This window comes from Natrix helvetica, assembly GCF_964273705.1.
Source record: "Natrix helvetica genome assembly, chromosome: 2".
Lineage (NCBI taxonomy): Eukaryota > Metazoa > Chordata > Lepidosauria > Squamata > Natricidae > Natrix > Natrix helvetica.
The window spans coordinates 114395166-114413741 of record NC_138552.1 but is presented as its reverse complement, the minus strand read 5'-3'; the positions used below and the strand labels follow the sequence as shown (position 1 = coordinate 114413741).

General features: G+C 39.8%; 1 protein-coding gene across 2 annotated transcripts in view; it reads right to left on the bottom strand.

Annotated features, from left to right (window-relative positions):
• Positions 1-430: 430 nt before the first annotated feature.
• Positions 431-18576, bottom strand: part of LOC309386571 (calsequestrin-2-like) — a 46066-nt gene continuing 27920 nt past the window's right edge. For both annotated transcript variants that reach the window (XM_081942117.1, XM_081942118.1), the window contains exons 7-12: positions 16948-17078; positions 15654-15699; positions 6738-6792; positions 5617-5717; positions 2442-2516; positions 431-1794 (exon numbers count right to left, since the gene is read on the bottom strand). In XM_081942117.1, coding sequence (XP_081798243.1) covers positions 1630-1794; positions 2442-2516; positions 5617-5717; positions 6738-6792; positions 15654-15699; positions 16948-17078 — 573 coding nt within the window. In that variant the 3' untranslated portion in view covers positions 431-1629. The remainder of the gene's footprint in view (positions 1795-2441; positions 2517-5616; positions 5718-6737; positions 6793-15653; positions 15700-16947; positions 17079-18576) is intronic.

Sequence of the window (18576 nt, the reverse complement as noted above, 5' to 3'; positions counted from 1 at the left end):
CTCAGATGCATCACATGCTGGCCATGGCCATGCCCAGTTTAGTGAAGGGGTGTAAAGGTACAATATGATATGTGACGATGCCATGATGATGTGAGTTTGACACCCCTGGTATAAGGTCTCCTGCTCAAGCACCTGGTTGGACTAGGAAGACCTCCAAGGCCCCTTCCAAGCTTGTATTCTATGTTTAATTGGATAAATTAAAAAGTGATACATGTATAAGAATATACACACAATATGGCGTTTTAATGAAAATGGGAATCCTGATCAATTATCTATGCAGAGTAATTTCACATTGGTTAATCATCTTTTGATTATAGGGGAGGAAACTTAAATATCAGCTTCTAGAAAACAGGACAGTGATTGATGGCAGTTTTATTGCAGACTGAGTATTGGTAAGCAAGAAACGAGGTAAGATGAAATGAAATCCTGCATCAGTCCAATCAGAATTTATTTTTACATTTCAATTGAACAGGAGCCAAGAATAAAACATAAGCATTACAAAGTATGGGAAATACATATTCTGAACCAAGCAATTTCAACATCAGTCACTTCTGGCGAGCCCCCATTCTTTCCTTCTGGTGTTTGGAGTAGAATGGGACAATTTGTCCCAGCCATCTGGTCAGGGCCAACTTGCCATGGGACAATTCACCATGGAAAATTCCACGTGGAATAACTCAATACAATAAATGTTATCCACCATTGTTTCTCCAACATTATTTCCAGTTTTGTCAATGGAAATAATGTCAAAGATAATGTTTCTTGCATTGAGTTATCTGGCATGGAATTGCATAGATGGCCATGGAGAGATGGCCGTGGTGAGTTTGCTGTGGCAAATTGTCCTAGACCCATTTGGAGAATAGATGCAAGTCATTCCAAAATAAAGCCAACTGGACTCTTCCCCACATCTACCACATGTGTTTTCCTGTGATCTCCAAGATGGGAAGAAAGTATGCCATTTGGAAAAGTGCTATCACACAGGGTTCCACTTACTTAATCTCGGCAATAAGTCCATCAAAGTTGGGGGATCATTTCTTCTGCCGCTGTCAGGGAAGCAAGTAGCAGGAAAGGGGAAAACAACAAACTTCAAGAACAGTTTGGCTCAAAGACTGATATTCCATTGTAGAGAACATGTCCTCCACAGATGGCATGTGGAGAAAACATGAGCCCATAACCCCAAGGATAGAAGAACAGGGAGAAAAGGCCTATTGCTCTCCACTATTTCCATTTTCTATACCTTGATTTCGCAAGCCATTCTGTTGGGAGTAGTGTAGGGTAGAAATGTCTTTGATAACTCATGAACTATTATGTAATTCTTTATTTTCTCTTATTCTTATGAACAAACATATTCATAGATTTAAAGTTTCCTGCAGGGAGCATAAATACTGAGCTTACACAATTAAATAATAATCATTTCTAACTTACTGTAGGTATAGAGCTCACATTGTGGAAGCCAGAAGGGTGAAGATGGTATTTGGGAAGAGGGACAAATAAAAGGGATCAAGACTATGAATTTTCAATGACCCTTAGAAGTCAAAAAGAACAGTATTTTCCCTTTAGAAGAGAAATACTGTAAGGCAGAGTATTTTGAGGCGCACAGATTTTGGTGTCCAGTATTCAATGAGCTATAATCTAATCATCATCGTCGTCGTCGTCATCGTCATCATCGTCATCGTCATCAATATCATCATCTTCTGTGTTTATTTTGCCAGAAAGCACATCTTCTATCCAATCTTCTAATTCCTCAACTGTAGGGAGTTCATCATCATCCCTGATGTCCATCCAGACACTGTCAGCCTGAAAGGAAGGGTGAACATTTTCTTCACAGAATACTGGGAGTTTTTGGAGCAAAATATGTTTAAATCTTCTCCAATTACTTATAAAATGGGAGTTTAGGAAACTGGAAATAAAGGAAAAATCATTTGTGGATTTCATCCTACACTTCCTCCCAATAAACTGAATATAAAAGCTTTCAAATATAAGTAGTAATACTACATGGCCATATATGTTAACAAATGAAAATGGCAAATAATTGTTTTTTTAAATTATAATATTGTTAAGATACACATGCTAAAATAAAATTCCTTTGAATTATTCCAGAAGTTTGGGATAATCACTAGATTATCTAGATTACCCCATCCCTAACCAGAACAAGAATAGAGGATATGTTGCCCATCTGCTCTCGGAGACATCCTTTCCCTTCCTCTGCACCTCTCTTTTTGTTTCTCACTCTTATCACAAATTGCCTATCTATGTTTAGACAAATAGATACATCCTTGACAGGCAACCATCACTGAGGAGCCGACTATCACAGCAAAACACTGGTAGTCCTTGACTTAACAACCTTTCATTTAGGTACCATTCAAAGTTACAATGACGCACATAGTCAGATCCAGTAGCCCTGATGCTAAGGCCACTGAAACTATGAGCCAGAGGATACTCACATCGGTGACATTGACCACACCAATTTGTGGCTTGAACAGGTCAATCTTGAATGTCTTTTCCCAGTATGTGATCAGCTGTAGAAACAAAAGAAAAGAAAAACATACTTTTATTCATATTGTGAACTCAAAAAATTTGGTGTCTATGGAGATTCTCAGTCATCCAGGTCATGGTTGTCTCAAAGATGCTTTTTCAAGAGGCAACTTGACTTTTTTGGTTTTTTTTTGAAGGCGTTTCACTTCTCATCCAAGAAGCTTCTTCAGCTCTGACTGGATGGTGGGGAATGGAAAGATTTATACTCCTTGCAGACGGCTGGTCATTTGCATTCTTTTAGCAAGGCGTTAAAGTCACCTGGAGGTTTATCTGTGTCATCAGGGTCTTTGTCAGCTTTCCGAAAGATGCCCTAATTAATTCATGAGTGGTGCAAATGGGTGTGGAGCCTTTTTGGAACTTTTGAAAGGACCTTGTTGCAGACTGGAGTTAGATGATGTTATATCCCTCCCCCTCTGTTGGGAAAGAGTTGTTCAATTTTGACATAGATGGCCTCTTTGTCCCCTCTTTGTTTACCCTGGGGATGTCACTCCATGCATATATGGACTCCCCAAAATCTACAGAGAGGGAACTCAGACCAATTGTCAGCAGCATCAGCTCTGGCACCTACAACATTGCAAAACATTGAAACATATAAATAGCCTTATAAATATGCCTTATGAATGCCTTATAAAAGCTGCCTATTTGCCACATCTAGCGAGATATGTGGCAAATAAATTTAACAAATTAAATAAATAAAATAAAGAAATTTTAACCACTGCAGAAAAAAAGAAGAAAAAAGTGGGGCTTCCTTTCTTCACTCACATAACAGTTATAAAAAGTTTTGAAAATCACAGATTTCTACATTATAAAGTAGAATTATGTAAACTCAATGGACCCTTGTATTCCTTTTGTGAAATTCAGAACCTTTCTGGTATTGAAAAACATTAGGAGAAGAATGTTATATATATGTTTCTTAAGTTGTAAGAAACAATAGAATATTGGGGACTTCTGGATGGAGAAAAGGGAGGACTAACACACACCAAATAGCAAAGACACTGCAGCAATGGAGGCTGATGACCAGGAGGCAAACCCTAGTGAGCAGAGCTTCTTGGACAAGGAGAAGCCAGGAGATTGCCAACTTGTGCTTCAGAGGGCAACTTCTTATGAGGAAACCTGCAGGATTGAGAGGGCTCCTATTGATGATTTGTGACAGAAGCCACAAACGCCAAGTGCATAGCCTCATGCAGGGCCTGCTTTTAAGGAACTCATCCAAAGCTATACTTTCTAATGCATGTCTGGATTACATTTTAAAACTTGCAAAGATATGAGTTACAGAGCCTTCAAGCAGCAGAGCAATTAAACCACATGGCGAGTATCATTTGACCTGGCTTAATGTAAAAAGTAAAGAAATAATTATAAGGATTTAAAAATAAATAAAAGCAAAAAAGCTTTCCAAGAACTTGAACTAAGAAAGTTTAAAACAGATTAATGGAAGAGCTGAAAGTAATCTTGTTTATTCTAAAGTGCTTTTGGATTAATTTAATAAATAATATATTCCTTCATGGGAATAAGGGTTGTTTACATTTAATGTTTAAATTTAATGTGATAGTTAAAAGCATTAAGTGTATGATAAAATGGATTAGAAATTTGGGTTATAATGTATAGCAATGTGCTATATCACATGGGACAATGTGAGAGAAAAATATGAAGGGACGGTTTACCATGCATGGGTAAACTGAAGAGCAGTGGTGGTGCAGTGGTTAGAATGCAGTATTGCAGGCTAATTCAGCTCACTGCCAGGAATTCGATCCTGACCGGCTCAAGGTTGACTCAGCCTTCCATCCTTTCGAGGTTAGTAAAATGAGGATCCAGATTATTAGGGGCAATATGCTGACTCTATAAACTGCTTAGAGAGGGCCGCAAAGCACTGTGAAGTGGTGCGTAAGTCTAAGTGCTATTGCTAGTGCTATGGTGAACTTGCAAAAACCAAAAACAATTGGATGCAAATACATATAATGATACTAACAATTTTAAAAACCAATATTCAAATGAAACTAGAATTTTTTTAAAATTGGGATTTATGGGTAACAACTTAGAAAAGACCTATGGAAGATTGATTTTATATATGGTAACATATGTAACACGTAGCAAGACTATTCTGCACAAAGTTGGAAAAATACTGTAATATCCACAATGGAGGAGTAGGTTGTGAAAATGGTGGAACTTGTGGAAATGGCAAAAATGATCTGTTTGATCAGGAATAAGACAATAAGTACTTTATTAAAGGCTGGAAAAATGAATTGGTCATTTATGGATTAGTTTAGAAATGGATGATATGGATGAAGGGAATCATGTAATTTTAAAGAGGGAGTAGGGATAATAAGTTTGTAATTGCTGTAAAGGAGATCAGAAGTCACTTCTTTATATATTTTCCTTTTTTCTATCTGTATTTTTTCTTATATTTTTTTCTTTTCTTAATCTTACATTATATAATTGCATGTTTACCTTTTACATATATAAAATTCTTTAATGCTAATTATATATAAAAAGGAACACAAGAAAGTGTGTGTGTGTGTGTGTCAGTAGTGGGATACAACCGGTACGCCCCGGTACGGGCATACCGGTGCCTGCTGGGAGCACCAGGTACCATTCCGGTACGGTGCTCTGGAGGGCCCACCTGCCCGCCCATGCTCCTTACCTGTATTTGATCTGTTTGGGGCTTCCATGTACGCGCAGGGAGCGCAGGGAGCGCACGGTGCATGCGCAACACTCTGCCGGGCAGCTGGACCATCGCGGAGGCATTGCAGAGCGTTGCGGGCAATAAGTACATATGTGCACATGTTGCACACATGTGCGCGCATGCTGCATGTATGTGTGTGCATGCTGCGCTCATTCATGTGGTGGACGCCTGGCCCCATTGCACCGTACCGGTTGCAAAGGGATCTGTAATCCACCACTGGTGTGTGTGTATTCTAGTATTCATTTTTATATAATATATATGGATTTTTTTTCTTGATAGTAGTACACAATAGATTCAATTCTTTGCTCTCTATTATACATGGAATGTCTATGTACTTCTACATGCACATGAATGTAAGTGTGTAAAAAATGAGAAGGGACCAGCTGGGAGATAGGGCTACTTACCAGAGGAAAATTATCAGGATCAATCCAGACAATGCTTAGATCAGGATTATCAGTATTGTCTTTGGCAACCTGCTTGACAATTTCCAGGAATTCAAAGCCATCTGAAAATATAATAACAGTGCTCTGAAGAATAGTACTTGGGTGTTTATAGTAATCAGACAAGAATAGCATATTCCAAGCAACCACAATCATGTGAGAGAAGATTATTTCAGTGCACTATTTCTCAGTCCCACCATTTCACTAGTGGTTTCAAATTTGGGAGGTACCTGCCAAGTCCTTTTTGTAGACACTAAGCTCTGAGTTCAGCCCACTCAGAACTGGAATGGAAGACTTTCTGGTGGATAATTTCTTTTCCCTATTTCTAACGTTACACATACTGTATCACAGGGGAGTAAATCAGAGGTGGTATTCAGCAGGTTCCGACCAGTTTTGGAGAACCGGTAGTGGACATTTTGAGTAGTTTGGAGAACTGGTAATTACCACCCCTGACTGGCCCTGCCTCCATTTATTCTCTGTCTCCTGAATCCCAGCTGATCAGGAGGGAATGGGGATTTTGTTGTAACCTTCCCCTGGAGTGGGATGGGAATGGAGATTTTACAGTATCCTTCCCTTCCATGCCCACCAAGCCATGCCCACAGAACCGGTAGTAAAAAAAATTGAATCCCACCACTGAAGTAAATGTATCCAGAATGAGAGTAAAGATGGTTCCAGTTACATATGAAACACAGAATAGGAGAACAGCTAGCAATGAATCAGTGATTAAGGTAATATCACAAATGAAACATTTCAGAAATTAAGCTGAAAATGCTCAGATAAATGTTTTCCCCCCCAAAAAACTGATTTCCTAATTAAATTGTTTTTAGCTTTTATTTGCAAAAAGGAAAAATGCATACAGCCACTTTCCCTCCTCTAAAAGAATGGGAATATACTATATGCCTCTTTCAAGCTAACTTCTCCTACATCTGAAGAATGGAACAGAGTTCAGGCGGTAAATACCTATAATCAGCATAACATAGGACACTTCCATTTAATAGACAGATGACACATAGAAAATCATCCCCTAACAGCAATGTTTTATGTTCTATACACCAAGACCTGCAACAAGCCTATGTGTTTTGTACCTGGGTCGTCTTCTTCAGCAAATGCCACAATGTGAATTCCATCTAGATCATCCTCCTATATGCAAGAAATATGTAATGATGAGTCCATCATTAATTGTGAAGTATACAATACCACCAAAACATACATACATCACACATTGCTATTCCATGGTTCGAAATTTGCTTTACAAGATAGAAAAACACATAAACTTAGAAAGAAAAGGTAGAACTAAAGGTACTGGTTATGTATATCCTGAAAATGAGAAGACCATAAGGAGAGATGGAAGGAACCTTTGAGGTCTTCTAGCCCAGCCCCCTGTTCAAGCAGGGGACCCTATACCATTCTAGATAAATGGTGGTCCAATATCTCCAGTGAAAGAACACAACAAGTTCTGGAAGCAAACCATTCCATTGTTTTCACTGTCAAAAAAATTCTTTTTAATTTTAGGTTGGATCTCTCTTCAATATCTTCCATTACTTACTTTCGTTATTTCTTGCTCTGCCCTCAGGTTCTTTGCAGACTAGGTCAACCCATGATTTTTACATATTGCTTTCATGTCAGTCCTAGTCCTTCTCTTTGTTAAACTAGGTATACCAGGTTCCTGTAACTGTTCTTCGTACACTTTAATCTTCAGACCACCTCATCCTCTTTGTTGTTTTTCTCTGTACTTTTTCTAGAGTTTCAATATCTTTTTTGTATCATGGTAATCAAAGCTGGATACGGTATCCCAAGTGTGATCTTACCAGTGCAATATAAAATAGTAATACCTATCTTTCAGTTGATGCAGCCTAGGACTGCATTGGCTTTTTGGGCAGCTGCAGCACACTCATACTTAAGCAGTTGCCACTAGGACTCTTACTGCCTCACTGCTGTTGAGCCAGGTACCGCATATTACCGCAGTACCGCAAATGCACTATACCTGTGCATTTGATTTTTCTTGCCAAAGACCTTACTTTTCTCTCCTCTGAATTGCATTTTGCTGGATAGGGCCCAGTGTTGAAGTCGGTCAAGGTCCATATGAATCTCAAGTCTATCTTCTAAAATGTTGGCTGTTCCCCCCCCACCCACCTTGGTGTCATCTGCAAATTTGGTGTTCCCCTACTATCCCCTCATTTAAATCATTTATAAAAATGTTGAAAAATACTGGGCCTAAGGCAGAATCTTGAGATACCCCACTGTGTGCTTCCCTGCGTTTAGAGGACTACATGCAGTTGGTCTGCCAGTTGTGAATCCATGTGGTGATGATGCTGTCTATCCCACATTTTTCTATCTTATCAAAATTTGGGCTGTGGTCTACTTTGTCAAATGTCTTACTGAAGTCTTTGAATATCAGAAGAGCTGCCTTGTATGATATTAAGCAATTGCCCTGAAGATGGGGCAAGAAACCATGGATATTTAATTTAAATTACCCAGAAGTCAATTTCAATTGGACATTAAAAATTATTCCCAGCAGTGAGAGCTCTTTAACAATAGAATATTTTCCTGAGTGAATTCTCTTCACTGGAAGTTTTTTAAACAATAGCAATAGCATTTAGCGATAGCACTTAAGACTTATATACCACTTCACAGTGCTTCATAGCCCGCTCTAAGTGGTTTACAGAGTCAGCATATTGCCCCCAACAATCTGGGACTTCGGAAGGATGGAAGGCTGAGTTGAGGCAGTGAGAATTGAAGTGCTGGCAGTCACCAGAACTAGCCTGCGATACTGCATTCTAGCCATTGTGCCACCATGACTCAGAGGCTCAACAGAGGCTAAATGGCCATTTCTTTGGGAATGCAAGTGGTGCACTGAGCTGGAGGTTCTTTTGAACCTAGACATTCCATGATTGCTTAAATCATTGCAACTTGGTGATTACAGGAATGAAATGAACTTTTCACCTTCTGGATTAATGTCCAGTTATTTTGTATTAAACACAATTTTGTCATATAAGAGATATGGAGTTAAGTAATAATAATAATAAAAGGAGAAAAAAGTTTTCTGACAGTCAGAAGAATTAATCAATGGAACGGCTTACCTCCATTGACTGTGGATGCTCCATCCATGGAGGTTTTTAACAAGAGACTAGTCAGCTATTTGTCTAGAATGGAACAGGGTCTCCCGCTCCAGCAGGGGGTTGGACTAGAAAACCTCCAAAGCCCCTTCCATTTCTGTTATTCTCTTTTCTGTATTCTGCAAAGGCGACTTGTGAAAAATTGATATTAAAAATCAAGTCTGGAACAGATTTTCTTCCACAAAAGTAGCATCCAAACCTTGGGCAGCTGGGTTCAGTGAAAATTATATTGGCAAAAGCCCCTGGAGTTGGCAGGGAGGATGTTTATTGTGCACCTGCTACAAACGTCATCTTGGAATTATACCATGGAAAACCCTCATGTTCCTTGTGTCCCGCCAATCCCAGCTTTCAATTTCAATTGGTATTAATGCAAGAGGAAAAAAATCCATCTAAATGCTAATGTCTTTCCCCTCTGAGTCCAAAAGTGACAGAACCCCATAAAATGAAGAATTAAAAGAATAAGTGGAAAACATTGGTGGAGGGGTGGGAGAGGGAGAATGTAAGATCAAGACTTCAGCAGGGGAATCAGAGTCTGAGAGGGATGTTTAGAGTAGATTTATGACTAAAATTGGAGCAAAAGTAGTCCAAGATAGTGTGGCCTTCTGTGCTTCTTTCTTGTTTTCCCCATACTCCCCCACTCAATCTCCAGCTGTCTTAACACAAGCACAATGCCAGAGTCGATAACTCATTAAACAAAAGACCCTGCTCTTCTCTCCAGTGCAGTGGAAGAAGTTTTTCTCCACGTTCTTGTAGAGTGTATATAATTATCTACCAGAGACTATAAACTGCTGTTCAATTCAGTGGCAACAAAGCAAAATTCCATCTACTACACTGACATGCACACTCACAGTTGAAATGATGTTTTAGTGAGTCAATCTACCCATTCCAATCCCTAAGTGAGCTATGCTGATTGACAACCATTCCAGATGTTTTGAGGCAAAAGTCCTACCAAGCCAAAATCACTTTACTGGAAATGGTAGAGTTTGCACCTCAGATTTTCAGTATGCAAAACAGAAACACTTTGCCAGTGAGCTCAAATTACACTTTATGTGAATGGTATAACAGAAATGTTCACACTCTACGATCCGTCTCCTCCTTTCCATTCTCTTCTAGACACAAGTGAGACAGGGGTGGGTTCTGGCAGTCTCTACTGCTGGTTCGCTTGTGGATGCGCTGTGCACCGGGGCTTGATGGGCGCTGCGCATGTATGCGCAGAGCAATGAAAATTGCTCTGTGCATGCGCAGAAGCAAAAAACAAGATGGCGGCACTATAGGAGCTACCTGGAGAACCGGTTCAGGGGCATGGCAGGCCTGGGTCACTGCTGGTTCCAATGAGCCAGGCTGCCAAACCACTACCGGTTCAGCCGAACTGGTCCCAACCGGTAGGAACCCACCACTGAAGTGAGGGGGTAAATTAAGCCATCTCCATCTATGATTTTGAATGAAACTTATAGCTGCTATTTGTGTTAAGAAAAAATGTGCTGCTATTCTTTCCCATTGGAAGTTTTTCCCTCTTTGTGTATGGATTTTCTACCTTCCATCTATGCAATTAACAGAAGGTACCAGACCCCTCCAGACAGCCCCTGTAACATCCTCCCCATTACAGAAGCAATGCAGAGTATTCTCCATAAACTAACCAGTGATTTAAACACAGAGCAAGAATAAAAGTTGGCAAGAAACAGTGTTCAGTCCATGTCTTTTTGAAGAAGTCTGGTGGTGGGAGAAAAAGCAGGTCCTTATCTAGTTTAAGAGGCCTGGCAAAATAGTATCAAGGCATCATAGTTCAAAGGCACTTTCATGCAGTCCTTTGTCCCATTGATCCAGAAGAGAATCAGCTGCAGTTCCCTCTTCTGGATCAATTGTTCCAATTCTCAATTTTTGATCTAAAATGCCGGAGCAACTTGGAGCTTGTAGACAAGACACTATCCTATTGGATGGAAATGCTACTTCTCCCTCCCTTCCTCACTTTTAAAAAGCCATCTCAGGCCCCCAGGTGCCCTTAAACTAGATTTCTTGGTGGTAGCCAGCAATGTTTTCATTTTTTTTTTGCCTCACTCCAATATAAGCACAGTGGAGCAAAGGCTCAGGGGCAGGCCTTTGAGGATATTCCCTCACTGATCAGCTCAGGTGAATGTTTGCAACAGCCACAGGAGGAAGGAACAATGAAGGAGAGAAAATGAAGCATCATAAAATAAATTCTAAGAAATCTGATGCAATGAAGACAGGAGCCACGGAGCCTTAACTTCAGCAAGGAGAGAAGAAAACTGAGGAGCCAGGGATGTGCAATTTACTGTGGAAGTGGAAATATTCTGTGTGTGAGGGGAAGCATTCTGGAGGGAGGGAAAGCAGTTTTGTAGCTATAATAAGGCAGAGATGGAAGTTATATCTATCTCTTGTCCCAAAGGTGCTTTTTCAAGAGGCAACTGGACTTTGTCAAAGAGCAAGTAGATGTGAGCTTGAGAAAAATGCAAAATGATGATGATGATCATCATGAGGCTCCTGGCATTCTGGGAACAACACAAGAGCACAGAGACAGTTCCTAAACAGGAGAAACCAGACATATGGCTGGAGCCTCAGACTGACTTATTTATTATTTCTTTGGATTTCTAAACCGCCCCCTCTCCCAAAAAGGGACTCGGGGCGGCAACTCTCTCTGCAACTAACTGACTCACACAGAATAGGCTAAAAATCTGTTTGAGCATTTTTCCTCAGCTTTTAGGCGCTAAGAGACACAGAAGATCAGGGCCTGGATTCAGGGCTGCCTGTTAAAATGGTTTAAGTCTTTTAGGAAATGAGCACCCATCCTTCTCCTGGAAGAATGACATATTCTAAGAAATATTAAAAAGGCAGAGTATTATACCTCCCTGGATGAGAAAAGGAGAAACACGCTCTTGGAAAGCAGCTTCCATCTTTGTTAATAGCCCCAGAAAGGCTGGGCCAGCTTATCTACAACACAAAAGACGTGGCCCTCAGGACACGATAGGATTAGCCCTCACTCAAGATCCAAACCAGGACAAAGCCTTTAAGTCATAATACAAATTGCCAAAGGCCCTTCATTACATCATCACCCAGCAAGATTCAACAAGGCCTGGGACTCAAGACAACCTATAAAGGTCCTGCTGAATAGCCCCATGGGAGTCTGACAACCAATCAGGATGCATTTCTTGCCACCGGAACAGGAAGCAAGTTCAAAGCCCAACAGAGGGTAAAAATCTCTCTCCCTCTCTCACCCATGTGCTCATTTTGCCCAGGATCTCAAACCATGTGATCCTGTCCACCATTAAACCATCTTTCCAAATAGCCTCCATGTTTCCACTGTCTTTCTCCCCACTTGGAACTGAACCCAGATGGACATTTCTTCCAACAGTCTCAAACAGAGTTTAATTAGAAATATAAAGGGGTGACCTGGGGATTTATATAGGCAAATTATGTATTTTATGAGAAGAAAGACACTGGATTTGGAAAAGGAGGAATCTTTCCTGTTATGTATTGAGTATATATGTTGTGTTAAGCCCTGCTAAAGTAAAACTACCTTTTAGATGACCCTAACTGTTAACTTCAACTGTTTTTAAGGGAAATTTAGAACATTCATATTTGGGTGGGTGGGCTTTTTCAAGTATTATGATTGGTTAAGGCCCTGTGGGGCCCAGAGTATAAATTACAGGGATTTGCCTGCTGTTCCTCAGTTCCAATTTTGAGTCAATAAATACTGTTGTATCTATGCTGTTTTTTTCTTGCTTACCAGTAAATCACACTGGAGGGACACTGAAATCACTGAGTGTCAGACAGGGTAAAGAGCCCTGGTGGGACCACGATCCCCACCCTGCCTGCCAGTAAGATACACTGAAGTGCAGATGTACCTGTGGGATCCATCCCCAGGACTCTTAAGTGCAGCCCAGCGATCCACCAAGAGACTGCAGAACGCTCAGGGGGGTCAGTGAGATAGAAGAAATTGATTGCTTACAGAGAGAGCCACCCAGAAGGCCATGCTCCACAGAGCAAGCAACTCCCCCAGAGAGCTGCAAGCTGCAGGGACAGTGTGAAAGAGCAGAGTACAGATTCCGCACAGCAGTATTCTATGCCTGTGGAAAGGAAGGGCACATTGCCAGAGTTTGCAGAGGTCGTCAGCGGGAAATGAAACCTGCAACACAGCAGCACAAAGGGAAAAGACCCCTAGGACAGAACAGAGTTGAATACTGCTCAGAAAGATATAGCATCCAACACACAAGGGTCCAATGCCCCATCAAAGACAAGATAACACTCCAACCAAAATTTCAAGGGGTCCCACTTAAATCATCGAACTTAGTGCTAACGGACTTCCAGAATCACCATGTTCCTGACACTACCATTACAATACAATTCAGAGAATTCAAGGGTTCCTCAGCATAATGGTCGTAGAGGGGCCGCGCACCAGCCTCATAGGACTGGACTGGTTCGAGGCCCTGGGCATCAGAATAATGGGCATCCATTGAATCCAAATAGCCAATCTAGAAGTGTTATGCCAACAATATGCTGACATATTCAGCACTGAACTGGGACAATACAAAGGGGCACCCATTTCACTAAACCTTGATCCAGCAGTAACTCCAATCCGATTAAAATCGCGTATGGTTCCCTTTGCATTGAAGCCTAAAATTGATGCAGAACTAGACAAGCTGGTACAGCAGGGAGTGCTTAAAGCAGTGGACTGCAGCCATTGGGAAACTCCCATAGTGACCCCAATTAAGCCTAATGGGGACATTTGCATCTGCGCAAACTACAGGTGCACTATAAACAAGGCACTATGGAGCAGCATATTTACACTATAGTACCAAAGGTAAGCCACATCCTCGCCTCACTCCAGGGAGGCCGAATCTATGTTAAGCTAGACCTCATCCAGGCCTACTAGCAGCTAGCAGTAGATGACGCTACTGCAGAAGCACAAACAATAGTCACAGAGGTGCATTCCGAGTGCACCGCTTGCAGTTTCGGGTAAGCATGGCACCAGGTTGTTCCAAAGTATTTCATAACAAATACTGAAGAACATTCCTAGCATATGCCCATACTTTGGGGAATCAGTGGCAGTCCTGGCAAAACGTCTCCATACAGTACTCCAACATTTCTGCAAGGCAGGCCTAAAACTCAAGAGGAAAAAGTGCCAGATCGGCGTGAAATCCACAGAATTCCTGGGTTTCCACATTGATGCTTCTGGAATCCACCCATCTAAAGCAAAGCTAAAGGTAATTCAGCAAGCCCCCACACCAAAATCCAAGGGGGAGCTCCAAGCATTCCTGGGCTTGCTCAATTTTTACCATTTCTGCTTACCGGATAAGGCTGCCCTGGCAGAACCATTACACTGCCTACTGGACAAACAAGTGCCCTGGGTCTGGTCGAGCACTCAAGACAAAGTGTTCAAGGTAGTAAAATCACTGCTTCCTCGGACTCTGTCCTAGCTCATTTCAAAGGAACCCTACCAGTAACACTAGCTTGTGATGCTTCACCATACAGCAATGGGACAGCACTAAGTCACAGGATGCCAGATGGTAGAGAGGCCTCCATTGCATACGCGCACAAAGCAAACCAGTAGTAAAACCAGCAGCAACCCACCCCTGGTGTTAAGGGGATGGCTAGAGGCTCGGCCTCTATTTAATGGTAAAACATTCAGTACTTCTAGGCCTTTTTCTCTCCATGTTCCAAAATTCACTTCTATAAGAAAAAGAGATTCCTCTATAGAGGTACACAATACTGTATGTGTGCAGCCTAGAGGAAGTTGTTATCCTTAATTGCTTGATGACAAAACAAGGTCACTTTGACTTGATCATTGTTTTTATTTAAAATACTATGGAATCACTGATCTTGAGCTATTCGTGGATGTGCCATAATTTTACTATAGTAAAACAATGGAATAGGTATTCTCTAAAATTATTTAATCATAACATAGTGCATGCATCTCTATCTTTGTATGGATAAACTAGATATTACTTAGAAGGAGGTTTCTTAGCAGTGATGGCTCATTCTAATCGGTCTTTTCATTTGTACACAATTCCTGTTGCTGCCAGAAATTAGCTCAGACATTTACAAAGTGCCTTAAATTGGATTAAAAGAGGAATCCTAGACTAAATGCATATTTATTTGTTTGTTTAATTTTTGAGCAGGAAATAAATACAGGAAAAGATTTAAAAATTAAAACTACTATGGAAAATAGCACAATAAAATAAAATATTAAGCAGCAATAAGACAGCAATTGCTATGGGATTAAAATTTCAATAATAAAACTAGCAATATTATACTAGGAAAAATAGTGAAATAATATTTTAAATATAAATATATATTTTAAAAAATCAGGTGAAGAAGGTGGCATAACTGAAAAGACCTTTTTTCTTCTGGCTATCCTTCTTAACTCATTTGGCCAGAGAAAGACTTCAGAAAGCAACCGTCAGGCCTTCAGGGTGGACGGACTTGAATACCTAAGTTATTAATACTAAAATATTCTGCTACTGCTACAATAACAGAATTTTGCAATCCCGTTTCTGCCTTTTTCCTCAAAGGAATTAGAAACGGTCAAGTCTGAGAGACACTTTCTCAAATTCCATTCCTCTTTTGGACTTAGATTTTTCTATTTGACCCTTGCTTTAACTACAGCTCTTTATCCTCATTCCTCAAGGTTATTCTCATGGGGCATTTCAGCAATCCAAGGATAAGATAGGCAGGAACAGATACCCTTTTTGATATCCTGCACCAGGTTCCCTATGGCTTCATAGACTCGGACTATTGCTTTGAATTTTGCCTTGAAATGGCACAAACAGCACTAGCATAATACGGTCTCGTTAACTGTTTGCTGGCATTACCAATCCAGGGCCTTTTTCATATGAAGATTCCATAAGGTTTGCAACTTCCATCCCTTACCCAGATCTCAAACATGTCTTCAGGCTGCAACTTGCGCAGGGTGGCTCTGAAAGGGAAACAAATGGTTTTCAGTTCCATTCCATTCTATTTCGATTCATAAGAATATGTGTAGGGAAGGTAGATTCAGAAAGCATGACTGGCAGATCAGAAACCAGTTCCATAAAACATTATAGTCATTCTTCAACAAACACAGAAGGACTGGAGGATGTTCAGAGAAAAGCATTAGCAGATGGTATTAACGTAAACAACAGCAGTGTGTAGGGCTGATTCTATCAGGCTCAAGGTATTATATACCCTTTTCCCGCCTTGTTTTCTCAGCTACCCATCTAGGTAAAACAGATTCTTTTCCTGAGAGGAAAGTTGAAAAATCTTTATGTGAACTGGATATTCAAATCAACATTGAAATGAATAGGATAGTGAATGTAGACAAACCCTGTGGATTACAGTATTGTGAGTGGAAGGCTTAAGAGACCTCCACTTATGTACTTTTCACAAATAAATAGAAACCTTGAAAGCATCCAGCCATTAGATCATCTTTTTCAGTTACCAAATGTATGCTAACTTTCTCCAGGTTTTAGGAAGGACATGACAAAAATGAAGCTTTCAAAACACTACCCATTAATCAACTCTACCAAGCTCAGGAGGGAACTATATAAATTCACTATTTTTCAATGATTGATACTTGAATTCGACATGCATGGTTTTGTGCAGACTTCGGTGTGCACATGTGTCGCCTGTCCTGCAGGAGCTGCATTGGTTGCCGATTTGTTTCCGGCTGCAATTTGTTTCCGGATGCAATTCAAGGTGCTGCTTGTCACCTTTAAAGCCCTTCATGGCTTGAGATCAGGTTATCTGACGGACCACATCTTGTCAGTTACATCTGCCCAACTCAGTAGAATAAGCAGCCAAGGACTGTTGCGAGTCCCATCCTCTAAGGAGGTACATCTGGTGGGACCCAAATATCCCGACCTTTGGAATATTGTCCCTTCAGAAATTAGACTGGCCTACACTGACACTCTTTCATAAGGCCCTGAAGATTTGGTTTTGCCAGCGGGCCTGGGGAACCCAGAGTGGGATGGAGCCCATCAAATGACGTATGTGTCAAGCAGGGGTTATTGTTTTTTTTCATATATTGTGTTTTATTGCTTGTAAGCCACATAGAGTCACTGTGAGTGAGCAGGCAGCTACTGTATATGAATTAGGTAGGTAGGTAGGTAGGTAGGTAGGTAGGTAGGTAGGTAGGTAGGTATTGATGAAAATGTAGGTGAAATGATCCTTATGCCATTCTCTGTACCTTTTGTGCTCATTCACAAACTCAACCAACTCTTCTTCAGTATATGGCTTGTCAGGAACACGGATGGGATCATCCATAAATGGTTCATAAAAATCCACCTCATTTAGCTTTAGGCCCAATTTCTTGGCCACCTATAAGAAATGAGAAATGTTGCATTGATAAATTATTGTAATTTATTTTGCTGAAAAGTATGGTATATTGTAGACTTACAATAGTAATTTCTATTTCTGATAAATAGATTTTAAAAGTTTAGGATATATTATAAAACATAGAATAACAGAATTGGAAGGGACCTTGGGGGTCTTCTAGTCCAACCCCCTACTCAAACAGGAGACCCTATACCACTTCAGACAAAGGACTGTCCAGTCTCTTCTTAAAAATCTCCAATGATGGAGCAACCATAACTTTTGAAGGTTTCCACTGAATAATGGTTGTCACTGTCAGGGAATTTCTCCTTATTTCTAGGTTGATTCTCTCCTTGCTTAGTTTCCATCCATTGTTTCTTGTCTTGACAATATTGATTATTGATCAATATTATATGAATATTTTTCAAATGTTAAAAGTATTCCATCTGATTTTTCAGTTTAAACTCCATGTCATCAGCAAAGCTGTTTTAAAAGTTAGAAAGCAAAAATATAGTTGCACTAGCATATAATACTCAGCATATAATTTTTATCTTATAAACAAATAAGAACAAATATATATATATATATATATATATATATATATATATATATATATATATATATATATATATATATATATATATATATATATATATATATACGTGTGTTATGAAACTTTATATGTTATGACACTAGAAATAATATTTCTAAAGGCATGATGCTACAATAGCAGCTTAACTACATGAAATAAACTCGGTGGTGAACATACATAATGCACTTTTCTTCCATTTTCTCCACAACAAAAACACATAATACTTATGAGATAGGTTTGGCTGAAAGAGAATGACTGGCCCAAGGTCACCCAACTACAGTAGCTTTCATGCCTAAGGTGGAACTAGAATTCACAGTGTCTTGGTTTTTAGACCAGCACCACTGAACAGTGATATTGATCAGTCAACAATAGTAATGTATTTGTAAAAATAATCTCTACATCCTGAGCAGTCCACTAAAAGAGGTGCAATATTTCTACTATATAAAACAGCCTATAAAAAATACAAGACTTCAGGATTCTTCTGTATTTGACTTGCAGGGGCATAAACAATCGTTATAAAGGACGTTTTGGAATTTTCCTCCACTAAAATGAGGATCATGAATCAAGAACATAGGTGTTCTAGAAAATGAAAATATTGTTGAAAAAGGCTCTCTGAAATTAAAAAAAAGTTAAAATATTGGCTCATAACTTAATGGCCTTCATTGTCTATACATTCATATTCAGAATATGGTATATAAATGTTATGAATTTATGAACAGAAAGCAAATATTATAAATAGGTCTAATAGAGACCTGGGAAGGTGATCCCACAACAGGATTATAGTAGTTGAAATATACTATTAACTGTGCAAAAGGAACAGAAGACACAGAAAATGAGGGATTGCCTTATATGTTAAAAATACCTTTTCTTGCTAAAAAATCCAAACAAATTAACTTAACAATGCTGCACAAA